Source organism: Hyaena hyaena, unplaced genomic scaffold, assembly GCF_003009895.1.
Source record: "Hyaena hyaena isolate Hyena2069 unplaced genomic scaffold, ASM300989v1 scaffold_1706, whole genome shotgun sequence".
Classification (NCBI taxonomy): Eukaryota; Metazoa; Chordata; class Mammalia; order Carnivora; family Hyaenidae; genus Hyaena; species Hyaena hyaena.
In genome coordinates, this window is record NW_024082342.1 from 170,637 (window position 1) to 185,276 (window position 14,640).

At 37.0% G+C, this 14,640-nt stretch overlaps 1 protein-coding gene across 1 annotated transcript in view; it reads left to right on the top strand.

The window, feature by feature from the left end:
- Positions 1–1,871: 1,871 nt before the first annotated feature.
- LIX1 (limb and CNS expressed 1) overlaps positions 1,872–14,640 on the top strand; it is a 48,577-nt gene continuing 35,808 nt past the window's right edge. Inside the window, exon 1 of the mRNA XM_039224684.1 lies at positions 1,872–2,016. Coding sequence (XP_039080615.1) covers positions 1,935–2,016 — 82 coding nt within the window. The 5' untranslated portion in view covers positions 1,872–1,934. The remainder of the gene's footprint in view (positions 2,017–14,640) is intronic.

Sequence of the window (14,640 nt, forward strand, 5' to 3'; positions counted from 1 at the left end):
CCACCACAATGCACAACCAAAATATTTTTATATAATACTAAAGATAAGCCCAGTTTTTACATTATCGTTTCACTCCTTTGATAATTCCTTACCCTCTAATGCGAATCTTATATATTTTGGTTTCCAATTCAGTATCATACTGAAAGTATTTGAATTCATTTATACTCTGCGTCCAATTAATGTATAATCTTTTTTTTTCTATAAACCATCTAGTTCTCTTTTACATTATAAGCTCATGAATGGCAAAGATACTGATGATTTCCTATTTGGTGCATCCCATGTAAAGTAAAGTTCACTTTGGGACCCTAAATAAATGTCTTAACAAGAAGTGCTGCTTCTTTCACATCCTTTTTTATAATAATATCTTTGCACAGTGGGGCAGCCCTATGTCTCTATTGTATGTGACATATACTCCATGTGGGCATTTACTAATAGTCATTATGTTAAGACTTATTATAACAGCCCCATTTCTTCTGTTTCCTTTTATTAAGCCCACCCTTCTATCATCTAGCTGAAGAAGCCTATCGCATGGAAAACATTTTACTTTTACATTGTCTTTAAAGGACTGTTTTCTTTTTTTTTTTTTTTAATGTTTATTTATTTCTAGGAGACAGAGAGAGAGACAGCGTGAGCAGGGGAGGGTCAGAGAGAGAGGGAGACACAGACTGAAACAGGCTCCAGGCTCAAAGCTGGCAGTCAGCACAGAGCCTGACGCGGGGCTCGAACCCACGAACTGTGAGATCATGACCTAAGCGAAAGTCGGACGCTTAACCAACTAAGCCACCCAGGCACCCCATTTAAAGGACTGTTTTCAGTTAATCATGTAACACAACATAGTTATGGAATCTGGAATTTGGAGAGCAATCTCTTTTGCATACTCTGAAAAAGTATTTTAAATAAAAGTAAAGTAATCCTTAACAAGTCTTCAATAAACTAACATAGATTATAGCCATTAAAATCAGTTCTTTTATATCTAGTATGAATCCTAGTTATGGCAATGAAATCTCATGAATTATGTTTATGTCTCCTGTGGAAAGACTATTTAACCTAGTATGGGAAATAGAGAAAGAATCTGTTAAAATATTTTAGTAACTACCTATATTCTACTGAAAAAATATGTTTTTCCTTCTCCTGAAATTTTTAATAGAAAGAATTACCACAAAATAAAAGGAAGTGAATGATAGAATTCATTAAACTCAATCTTGGGGATGATTTGCCTTGAGGAGACAAAACAAAAATAAACATTCCTAGGCAAGCCAAAAGACACACCAAGGTTTTACCTGCCACTACCCATCAGAAGTGACTATAACCTGGGTGATGGGAAAAAAAAAACACTTTTAAACTTGGCTCCCAGAGAGATGCTCAATTCAAATAAAAAGCATAATCTGGTACTTGGCTCTATCCATACTCTTTATAGCATATATTTACCAAAAAAGAATTTAGACTATACTAATTCTGAACTGAAAGTCCTGAGCTGGAAATTCCTTTTTTACTAAAATAATGTTTTTGAGAAATAACCTTCTTGATTTTATACTGGGAGACAGCACATTTGAAGATGGAGGACCAAAAGAAATACCGAAGTCAGAAAGCTGCACACCATTCAGGCAAAATCCGTTTGGAGAGGAAAGCTGGTCCCATGATTAGCGAGCTTCCCCAGCTAGCCTGTAGGTGGGTGTGTTTAACAGAAGGAAGCAATGGGAAAGCCTGTCAGCCAGCCTTTAGAGCTAATTAGCTCAGCATACAACAAAGATAAGTGAGCCTGGGAGGAGGGCCCCCTGAGGGGTCTTTAGATTCTGGGAAATGTCTGATTGGCAGATGTTAAAAGGGATTCTTTGGTAATCCTGTGCATCAATGAGCTGCACAAATTCAGTCCAGGACTGCAAGAATTCAGGCATGAGGACACTGTGCAGCAGGCTCACACAGGCAGACCCAAGATGGACAGAACCTTGGAATCCCTGAGACACATCATTGCCCAAGTCTTGCCTCACAGAGACCCGGCTCTAGTCTTCAAAGACTGTAAGTACTGAAGGGGAAAAACTTTTCTGAAAATAGTCCTAAACGTCTAGTCACATCCTATTTAAGTATGATTTCTCCTAAATCTCTGTAGTCGTGTGCTGTGGTCTAAGTGATATTTAACTTGTTCCTGACTTCAGTCAGGAAAATGATTTCATTTCACCTACGAGTATTAGTTGCTGGGTTATTTTGTCAGTGATACATCTTGCTAACTGTTTGGAAATCTTTCCTAAAATATAAGCCTCACCTAAGACTTAATGAACTCTTCCAGAAGCTTTTTTTAAATAAAACAAGGCTGATTGCTAATGAGGTTAAGAACTAAAAATAACTTAGAAATGATAAATATTCTATATTTGTTAACCTGTTTAACCCTCCATAACATATATTAACTGTGTTAAGTCAAATATTGTGTTTGTCTGAAAATTTTTATTGCAAACAAACAATAATTAATCACCAGTAAGCACTTATATTTTGGTAACAAATTATAACACTTTAGTTAAAAGGCCAGTAAAATTAGTCATCCCACATCTGCAATGTCCCCATCCCCCAAAATCTAAATAGCTATGGCAAAGTTATTTCAAAATCTTTTTTAATGATTATGAAAAATAATTCAATCAAGCTCTCCAATTCTAGCAATACTATTATACCGTTTGTCATGTAACTTAGTTTCTGGAACCAATTTGATTTTCTGCGGCTGCAAAACAGGCTATCTTCATGTTGTATCTTATCTACATTGAGTTTCATATTACAAAGGGCTTCTGAAATAGAATTTTGCTATGGAACTGCCCAAAAGGTGAAATGCATATGGAATTTTTTTTTCTTCAATAAGTTACAGCTTTCTTTGTGAATCTTGTTATGTTTGTTTCCATCAAAACATCAATGCTTTGGATTTTTGCTCTCTGATTGCTGAATAATGTTAGTTTCCAGATGTTTTTTTAGTTTATATTTCTCATATGTGTGATGAAGATAAAGAAATGTTAGGCCATTTTATCCTGTAAAATTTTCTTCTTAGAAATTAAATTGTTACCAGTATGCCCTTTAATGGCATAGTGAAAGCCCTTCATTTCCTTCCATTCTTCCTTCCTAACTTTTTTCCGTCTTTCTGTCTTTTTTTTTTTAATATTGTCTTCAAGCATATGTCAATAGCTATGCTAGACTAATGAAAATCCCTCCCTCCCCCAATCTAGCCTGGAGTCTATTCAGGTTTAGTGTGTTTCTTTAAGTGAAAAGGGAAGGAAAGAATGTCTTTCTCCTACAATAGTACTGAATTCACTAGTGAAGTATAAAAGGGCTCTTGACCTGCTCAAAGCTTTAGATAAATTGTATAGAACCAGGGGTCTTATGCTGCGGGTTTGGAGAATGGAAGCTGTAAAAAAAAAAAAAAAAAAAAAAAAAGATAGAGGAGCAAGTTTTCATTGAATTTCTTGTGAATTCAAGAAGTTTACTCTGAAATTATATGGTCTACTTTTTAAATTGTACTAAATCCCAGGAACTGTTTACAGTTTAGCCAATAGAATAAAATAAGGGAAGGGTTTAAATAAAGTGTGCACATTATGTTCTGTCATCCAGACCTTTGCAGGAACTCTTTTCTATGGAAAAATAAAGAAGTGTCCAATTTTATATATTTCATTCATTAACATAGAACTCAAATTTGATCAGATAGCATTGCCTACTTACCCTGGAATGAGCTGTACTCTGCAACTGCTTGCATGGCTTAATAGGTGTGAGTATTAAACTCCTGATCCTCTCGTTTCAGGTGTTTCTAATCTGAAAAATGACTAAATGAAAGTAAGCCAAATGCCAAATTTCTACATCAGCAGTCTTTTATATAACATTGAAACATCCAACCACTCACCATCCTCATGGAATAAATGGGAACGGGCTTACTCACTTTCTGGGGCAGGACATCAAAAGTCTGTCTGGGGGTTATGCCATGCCTTGGCAACCTATCATGAACGTGCCAGAGGTTAGCACGTGGACTCATTTTCTTTGGCACACTCAAAAACTGCTGCCACCACACTCATCGTTTACACAGCTTGTAAAAAGCTGCCATCAGCCTTGAAAGGCAGGTTCTGAGCAGCCTCCTCTCCTCCTAGTCACTCCTGGCCCCACCCTAGTCCAGTCTCTTCCTGCCAGAAGGAAAGGGCTAAGCACTTGAGCACATCACTGCCAAACCCTTAAGAAAAATTGCTACCTTGCTTTCCTGCAAGATGAAAAGCCAATCCAAGAATTTTTAAAACCCAGAACAGTTGAACAAAGGAGTATTAAAAGATACACACACCACATACTCTAAAAATGGTTTTCTTAAAATGTTTCTTCTATAAATACAAAGATGGGGTTTTTTTCTCTTCATTATTTGGAAACACATAATCCAAGGGATGTAAATGATCATTTGATTAATTTTATGCGTTCAGTGGCTTTTGGTTTATTTAAAAACAAGCAATTGTAAATTGAATTTTCTCTTCAAGTTGGTCAGGAAAAGCACCCAGAGAGTTTTCTGGTCTGAGATGGATACACATGGGGATAGTTACATTCATTTAAAGAAATAATAATTTGGACGCTTTTCTCAGCCAAAGAGGCACCCAATAGCATTTTGCAATGAATTAAATCTCTCATTTGTTTTAGACAAGGTGTTCACCCAGCAATAGTTGCAATTTTTTTTTAACTTTCTTTCCTGGAAAGAAATGAATTCCATAAGAAGTTTTTTTTTTTTCTTTTTCCCCCTATTTCATGTTTCACATGAAAAACAATGCAAAGACATTTTAAATAAGATGGGGTCTCAATTTAATATTTGCTCATCTAAGCTGTCACTGGACTGTTCTCTACTACTTAAATGTCTCATATTTGTAACAAGTAGCACTAGAAGTCTCTACACCACCAGACAGAATCTCTTTACAGAGAAATTAAGGCATATCTCCATATTGCCTCCTGTTCTTGGCTTTGTGCAACATTCAATTTCTTTTCATTTGTCCTATGTCACAACCAAAGATGAGCTATCCTAAGAGTGGCCCTTGTCAGCTCTTTTGAGAGTGTGTGCAAGCTTACTATTTATTTGCCACTGTTTGACAGTTCCTCATGTGCTTTCTCAAAGGAAATCCACAGGATTTCAAGATGGCTGCACATTCAGATTCTTCTGAGTGTTAACTCTTCACATGACAAGGGCATAGTATGTTATCTGCCATTTTTGGGCTCACTCTTTATCCATTCCTAGTAATGCTAGGATATCAAGTTCTCATCATGTGATGACAGGCACTATGCTAGGAACATTTATTCACAAACAAACAGTAATGTAGGTACTATTGTTAATTATAGGTGAGGGAACTGAGCCTCATGGAAATTAAGGCGACTTGCCCAAGGTGACACTGTTAAATGAGTGATAGAGCCAGAATTCACCTTTAGCCACTACAAGACATTGCTTCCCAGAGGTGTTACATTACCATGTCATTTGTGCTGTTATAGGAAAATGGGAGAGGGGACAGGGAAGGAAGAATTGAAATGAATTCTTTTGCAAGTATGGAGGGAACCCATTAAATAGGCACATCTGAACAGGAGTATGGCAGGAGGGTCAGAGGGAAAGGGTATGTTTGAGGAGAAAGAACAGCTTGTTCAAAGAAGATCAGGCAATACAAGAACAAGATTTTGGTGTAGGTGGAGACAAGGCAGTAAAGGCAAGTGGAGTCATGCAGAAGTGTAAGCAACAGCGAACCATTGGAGTTGGCCATAATCCTAGATTCGTTCTGCAAGTTTATGGTTTTATGTTGCATTGGGAAAAATATTATATAGACATCTTTTGGAGGCACATTTCTTGATGCTAAGTTAGGGAGAATTTAGCTTTGTCAACAGCAAAAATCTTTTTGCCCATTCAGGCAAGATGCAAGATTTGCAAATGTAAACATACCTGTAGTGAGAAATCATTCTGACTGAACTGAAAACCCAAATAAAGCAAACTTTATTAAAATAGGTTGTTTAAAAAAAACTATCATAGTTGTCATTAAAGCCATGAGAATGTGTAGTTTCCAGCATTGACTGATGAGATGTTAGATTTCATTTGTATGTTTTATACCCAAATTTCATCATGAAAAAATGAGAAGTTTCCTTTACTAAACATTGCACAACTAGAAGAAAATTTCTCACATATTGGAGGTGTGTTAACTTCCATTTGGGTAACATTTTTCAGCATGAAAGGTTTTATGTATATCAGATAGGTGAACACTTCAAAAAGTTCATTTTTACCCTTTGAAAAAATTGGACCATACTATAAAACTATTAAAACCATCTTAGTAATCATGGTTCTGGCTGTATGCAACCCAAGATAGCAAAAATACTCAAGAGTAAAGTATTTTCCCATCCCATGGTTTTTAGTGGGAGTTATCTGAAATCTATAAATTTGATGATACATTTATGGTTTTTGCATTTCACAGAAAGAAATGGAGTAGGACGTAAAGGATGAAGGTACTTGTGCTGTAAAATCTCTACAAATATTGCACTGCATTCCACCACACAAAGTGTGCCTAAAAGAATATGATTTAAAAAAATAACGAAAAAAAAAACAAAAAAACAAAAAGAAAACCTTCACTGCTCACCAGCTTATTTTGGATTAATGACTGCATCTTAATTATAATAATTTGAACTCTGATAATTTTAGCATCTAAACTGTGTATGTCCATTCTACTGAAGCCTATTCAAATGCTAGTTTTACTTTATTACAGGATACAACTAGTTTTCTTTTAGTTATACTAAGAAACAAATTCAGATTTCGGTTCAGCTATCAGTGTCACAAGCACTGTATTCTAACCCTTTTTTTAGTAGATACATTTGGTAAAATTTACATTCTAAAAGTCTCAACCCCAGAGGAAAACTTTTCAGAATGGGAAAAAAATGGCTTCTTGATCGCTTAATGGCCATCTGTCTTAATATATTTATTTCTTAATACATAAGATTTAACAAACCAGAGTAAAATATGATCTATATCCATCCTATGATCAAATCTAGAACTTCTTCATGGTCCACTGTCTCATCTCAACGTAGGTTTTTTTTTTTTGTTTTTTGTAACAGTTAAGATTTGTTAGCCTGATCTCAACTTTAACAACTTCTGAAACTCATGTGTTAAGTTACAGCCCATAATAGGATACAGCTGCACAAGGGTGAGTTTCTAAGTCATGATTTTTCTGTTTAAATGATACGGTTTTACTGATTATGTGCTACAGATTGATTTAAGAAATGTAAGACAACTTTAGAAGCCTTTCATAAAGGAATCTTCTGTATTTAATACATTTCATATTGAAGTTTTAACCCCAAAGGCTCTTACTTCTTTGCTTCCATGTTCAAATGCTCATGTAAGTTTAGTCTGGCAAGGTAGTTAAAACAATCCTATTTTAAATGAAAAAGAAAAAAGAAGATTCTTATTGAAAGTTTAATATTGACAAAATAGTCAATTATTACACTCCCTGTAGTTCTCTATATTTTTTCTCCGGTGTCCATGGAATGCTATTTGAATTATGGTTTGGCTTTTTTTTTTTTCCCCTGCTGTGATGATAATCAGTTGATCCCTATTTTGATCTCATCCCATCAGGCAGCTGTGGGAACCCATCATTTGGTCACCACTCCTTTGGTGCTTATGGCCTGTAGTATAAAGTTTACATTTCTCTTGTGGACTATGAGTTTGCTGGCATGTTTTTGTCCATACCTAGGTTGTTAAGTCCTAAAGGGCAAAGCCATACCTTGCAGTTTCATGTGCTCTCCCACAGGGTCAGGCACCTAGCAGGTTCACAAAAGACATTTTTTGGTTGCTGATTTGTTGGTCTTCCTCACAAAAAGGAAGGAAGATTTTTCCTATTGTCGGGTGTCCTCCTTTATTATAAAATAAACTGTACCTGAACCTTCTAAAACATCACATACAGGGACACCTTAATCACAGCTTAACTGCATGCAGGGTTAAACTGACAACCATATGAAATAGGATGGAGGAAGAAAAGGCTCTGGAAATAAACAGCCACCTCAGACAACTTACCCATAGCACTCCCGGGGTTGGTCATGGAAGAGGACCTCAAATCATTCCATTTTCCACATTGGCACAATAACTTAGATTACCAATCCTTATATTCATCCTCAGGGTCTAACCTCCACCATGGGTCACCAAAGGCCGAGCACTATGCTCTTTAGGGCCAAATTCTGTCTAAGCCTCATACTTCTACATAAACCCTAGTTAGACAGCTATCACAGAATCTTGAGAGGCTTTTTTTTTTTTAATGTTTATTTATTTTTGAGAGAGAGAGAGGTGAGGAGGGGCAAGATACAAGGAGACATAGAATTCTAAGCAGGCTCCAGGCTCTGAGCTGTCAGCACAGTCTGATGGAGGGCCTATACTCGCTAGCCATGAGATCATGACCTGAGCCGAATAACCAACTAAGCCACCCAGGCACTCCAGGAAGGCTTTCTTATAATGACTATTCCTAGTAAAAGTACTTTATATGCCTAAAGCCACATCTGCACAGATTGACCATTTTAACTAAACAGAATTGGTCAGCAAAGCAACCAGTGTTTCTTTTTTTTCTTAATCTTTGATTAGTTATCTAAAATCAATAGTCCTACAAAGTCTCTTAAATACAATGTAATGTCAGTACCTGATGGAACATGAGAAAGATATATATTTCCTGATTGGTTAAATAGATTACATCAGGTTTTTATTTTATGTAGCTTTTGTGATTGGATGACATCATCTGACCATGGTGCACATATAAACCACACATGGGAACTCAGCATGCTGCTGATGCTGTTTAATTCTGGTATACTTAATGATCTTTTATTTTATTTTCATTTGTCTTTGTGATTCCCTTTTGCTCCTTTATATTCTCTCCTCTTTGCCTTCTTTAAAAATTACTCAGTATTTCCAAAGATATAAAAAAAGTCATTTATTTTTAAAAAATTTTTAATGTTATTTATTTTCATTTTATAATTTTTGAGAAAGACACAGACAGAGCATGAGCAGAGAGAGAGGGAGACACAGAGTCTGACGCAGGCTCCAGGCTCCTAGCTGTAAGCACAGAGCCCGATGCAGGGCTTGAAATCACAAATCGTGAGTTCATGACCTGAGCAGAAGTCAGACGCTTAATCAACTGAGCCACCCAGGTGCACCGAAAATAAATGTCATTTAAATATCTCCTCAAACGATATACAGTTCCATAATTTTAAATTCTGAAGTTCAAAATTAAACCAAAAAGAATGAGATACTTTTTGTACATTTTGGACAATCTCCCAGGAGGTTAACTTTGTAAAACAACCCAAAGGATCATTTCAAGAAAAATATTCAGGGAAGAGCATAGGGACGAGAGCAGAAGAAAAGAAAAAGCAAACAAAAGGAGAAAAACAGCCAGCTTTCCAGCTGCTGAAGGAGCTAAGCACTGACTCTGGTACATGACGAAAAGAAAGTTTCTCTCCTGGGAACAAAGTGAGACTTCAAGCTGTCTCAGTCCTGCTGTGTAGCTATGGCTTCCTTTGAAAGAGTGTCTACACATAAGAAAAAGGGGCCCAGGATTCCTACATGTTGTACCCAACCTGACAAACTGTCAGCAAGATTCCACTGACCATACCAAAACCTGGCAGAACCTGAGGATGGTTATAAATGATGAGACCACTAGGTCTGTTGGTCAGTGTCCTGAAGTTACCATGCCAAATGTAAGACCCAAAGTTCCCCAATTTACTACCCATTTGGCATGAATCACAAATTGGCATCATACCTTAAGCTTGCCCCTTAGATTATTTGGGGATCTTTTTCTTTTTGTCCTCAAAAAAAAAAAAAAATTAAGAAAAAACATTTGGCAAGAGCAAGTGGTATGTGATTGAACTGCTAGAATAGAAAATACTAATTAACTTTATTTTAAAATATCACCTGTTAAGGCTAATTTAATTAAAGATTATATTAAAATACTGCATAACACAAATCCATCTGTTTAGAGGCAGAGAATCAATTTGAAAATATGTTAATCATCTTGAAAACCTCTTAATAACTTACCCTTAAATGGTAGCCTTTCCAGTTTGTCTTTAACTGTTTTTGGCAAGTGATATTTTACCCAGTAGAATTTTTCTCTGTAAGGCAAAAAAAGAAAGTGGTTCTTTTTTTGATAGATTTATAACATACGATTAAGATCCTTTTTTGCTAAAAAATGACTGTTCCCATTTAGGACTTATCTCATATTAGGTAGTTGAACTGGGCAACAAACTATAATGTTTCTATTTTCCTAAAGCATAAACAGTCATTAAACATTAATTTTAAGTAAAGGTTAACTGCTGTCATTTTACTAAAAGCAGTTGTATTGCCTTTAGCATCCATTATAAAGTGAATAATTTGGACAAACATCCCTGTTTCCAGATTTTGAGATGTAGCATTTTATCCATTTATTTTCTGGCTTTTATGAAGCTTTGACTTTACCAGTGAATAGTATCAAAAGAGCCTTCTCTTTACCATTTTTGAACTCTTTGCATATTTTGGAAATAAATAGCACAATGTGTACAATTAGAGAATTTTCAGATGTGCAGACTTTTTTAGAATGTTTAATGATATGGTTTCTAACCCAGGAACAGTCAGTTTCAAAGACACAATATGCAAGTATATAATCATGCCTTTTTCTTTCTTCCATCACCTTCTCTAACCACAAATAATAGCTAATGCTCTAGTGCTTACTATGTGTGAAGCTCTATTCTGAGCATTTCCCATTTAAGACTTACAGAAACTGTGTGGCATGTACAGAAAGAACTAGAGCAGTTAGGTAGGTACCTTAGAGTGGTAAAGACAGCATTCACACCCAGGCATTCTGTCTCCAGGATTCATGCTTTTAACTGCTAAGTAAACTGCCTGCCAGTTGATAAAAGGTGGAGGGAGAAGACACAGTATACAGTTTTTTGTGTTTGACCCAGTGTCTGTATTTGAGGATTCTTCTATAACACGCTCTATAATCCTTGGGCAGAATGAGCCCTCTCTTGCCTGCCTCATCTCCTACTCATTTCTCATATATTTTTATGCCCGAACTCCTCCCAGAAACCTTCTCTTGGGCTCACCCAGATGTACAAGAGCAGCCATACATTGTCTCCAAGTGTCTGTGCCCTGTGTCTTCATGGATGGAGCCACCACAAAGAGCACAGTGCCTTAGACAAGAGATCCTGTGTTCCTGTCTTTCTCACTCACTTGGGTAAAGCTGGGGCACTAGGACAGTGTGGTTGACTTCCATTTATTAAAAAAGCTAAGTCTCCTTACCCTGTCTCCTATCAAATTATACCCCTTTCCTAATTTCCTTTGCCCCCTTAAACCATTCCTTGGCTGATGTATCATTTTTCTTACTCTGTTTGTCAAGCCATCCTTACTCTTTTGGGAACATAGCTTCTCTCCCACCATGGTCTATATCTCACTCTTCTGAGATATAGCTGAGTGTCTCAGCTTAGACCTTCCTCCAGGGAAGATTTTTCCTGAACTTTTCTGTCCACTTTCATTTGCTTTCCGCCTGTGGTGATTTAATTCTTGTGTCATAAATTTTTAGGTTTTAAATATTACTTTCAAATAATCTGTTCTACAATGTAGCACTCTAATATTTTCTTCACTAATTCTATTAATATATATTATGTCTGCAGCCAAATTGTTAAGTTTTATGGAAAGAAGCCTGTTATGAACTTTTTAAAAATCCATATTGTCAGGGCACCTGGGTGCCTCAGTTGATTGTCTGACTTCGGCTCAGGTCATGATCTCACAGTTCGTGGGTTCGAGCCCCGCATCAGGCTCTGTGCTGACAGCCAGCTCAGAGCCTGGAGCCTGTTTCGGATTCTGTGTCTCTCTCTCTGACCCTCCCCTGGTCACACTGTCTCTCTCTCTTTCAGAAATAAGTTAAAAAAAAAAAAAAACACTAACAAAAATCCATAGTGTCAAGGTCATGCTCATCAGATAAACCATGCCAGTACCACTTTGCTGGTTAATTATGTTCCACTAATGCCAGAAGCTACTTTCAAATCCTTTTCAACACATTGCTCTAGGCGGCCAACATAAATGGATTTGAGTTGGCACTCCAAGACAAAATTACTTACCATCTCCACTCAGGGGTTTCCTAAATCCTACTTATTAAGAAAGTAAAGGCCTTATTAGAAAGACACAAACAATCCTGTGTCTTCTCTGACCAGGCTTCATCTTTCTGCACCTACTCCACCATCTCCCGCTGAGGGATGAGTGCCACCACCACATCTATGCTGTGTGAGCACCATGGTGGTTCATACATGAAACCTCCTATTCTAGAAGGAAGTCTTGACCTCTCGAGGAATTGTAATGACTTCACTTACCTTCTACACATTCATTCATTTGCACTCAGATGGTTCAGAAAGGTAGAGTTTTCCCATATTCCAAGTGAATTCAACAGTTGCTTCCAGGTGAATAGCCCTGTGATGGATACCAAGAAGGGTACAGAAAAGAATGAACCAGAGTCCCTGCCCTCCTGAAACTCACAGTCTGCTGTGAGCTAAATAACAGAAAACTGTTCTATAAGATGAATGCATTTTATTCCTCTGGCCAGAAAGAAGTCCAGCCAAGTCTGACTTTATCCGTTTAGCCTAGAACACCACATCCATTTCATTAGCATGGTTTACCGGAGATTAAGTGCTAAGACACAAAGCCACTAATGGAATGAGAGCTCAGAAAAGGAGATTCATATGGGATGGAACCCATGAGTAAGGCATGATGGAATAGGTGGTATTTCCTCTGAAGTATGGGAGTAAGTTGGATAGATAGAGAGGAGGAGCAGAAACAAAACTCCTGGGAGAACTTGAACCAAGGCACAGGTGAAAAATAAGAGCTATATGTTTAGGAACAAGTAAAGACTTTGCTGAAACTGATTGAGGATTTCTATAGAAAAGTCAAAGGTTGAATGGTCAAGGTATTCCACATTGTTGGATGTCTTCACTTGTCATCTGCCTTCTGTGAAAACCTTAATGTTCACCTATTTATAACCAAAAAAAAAAGCTTGAGAAAGGGAAAAATGAAGTCCTCATTTATGAAAGATTTGTTTGGGGATCGAATTACCACTCTGAAAATTCTGTCATATTCAAATTTCAAAACACAATGACAAAGAAAATAGCCATACTAATGCCTATAAGCTACAATGCAAATTATCTTCTTGATACAAAAAATATTCAAAACTTCCAAAGTGGTTTGTGTTAGCTCTGGCTATTGCAAAAAAATACCATAAACTGGATGGCTTAAACAACAGAAATTTATTTTCTCATAGTTCTGAAGCCTGGGAAGTCCAAGATCAAGTTATCAGCATATATGTTTCCTGGTGATAGACCTCTTCCTAGCTTGCAGATGGTTGCCTTCTTGCTGTATATTCACATCACTAAGATAGGAAGCTCTGGTGTCTCTTTCTTTTCTTGTAAGGGCACTAACCCCATCATGGGGGCCCCAACCCAATGACCTCATTTAAACCTAATTACCTCCCCAAAGCCCCATCTTCTAATATCATCATACTGGGGGTTAGTTAGGTCTTTAACATACGAATTTGGTGATTTGGGGGAGGAAGGACGGGTAGGTAGGAGGCACAAATATTTAGTCCATATCAAGGTCAATCACTTGTGTCTGAGAAAGCAATTTGGGGAAATGCAATGGATTAAGAAGTTTGACGTGTGCTGTAAATGCATAGGTTCAATTCCTTTCCTTACTCTCAGATGTTATAACCTGATAGAAGTCACAAAAAGGAATTAGATTTCATGCTATTATTCTCAGGCCCTCCCCAACATTTCTCTCTTCCTTTACTTCCTCTCACACCCCTACTCTCAGCCATTTGATATTCTATTTCTTTGTAATAATTTTACCAGTTTAACATCAGCTATCTTGAAAAACATAAAACCATTGATGACCTGTGGGTGTTAAACCCTGAACTAGGAAGGCTGTTCAGCTTGTCCTGACTCCAGCATCAAGCAAATTGTTAACCATCTACTTTCTCCCAGTCTCCAGCTGAGGATACACTACCTCTCTCCTGTGCCCAGATTCACTGTGGATGACCAATTTATCCTGTCCTGGCTGTCTGGCTGTGGATAAAGCCCTTTTTCTTTAGTGTCCATTAAAACAAAGTAGAAAGTAAAAAAAACAAAAAACAAACAAAAAAAAACTTTACTAAACTTTCAGAGGAATAATGCATAACCAAAAAGGATATATGTTCCAAACTACAGCTTCTTGACAATTAGGCAGAGAGACTTGACCTTGACCTTTGCTCATGGCCTTCTGTCCAGGAAGCCTGTCCAAGTTCCTCATCAGTCTTTTATCATTTTCTCTTGTTCCTTTTGTTCCTCCTTTAGTCATCTTTACTTGAAAGAAGGGACTAGAATGGGAGGCCCAGTAACCACCCTCTATGAGGTACACAATCATTGAGTATTTACACCATTGCTTTGAACCAGAGCAAAGTGTTGGTCATCAGGATAGCTGTTCATATGAACAAAGACCTCTCATTCATTGTGACAGTTCCAAGATGGAAATATGTCATATAACTTGAATGAAAAAAACATCTTTTATGGTTTGATGATATTTAAATACTCAACTAATATTTATTATGCTCATACTATGTTCCAGACACTGTGGAAAGAAATGATGTAATTCTTTCT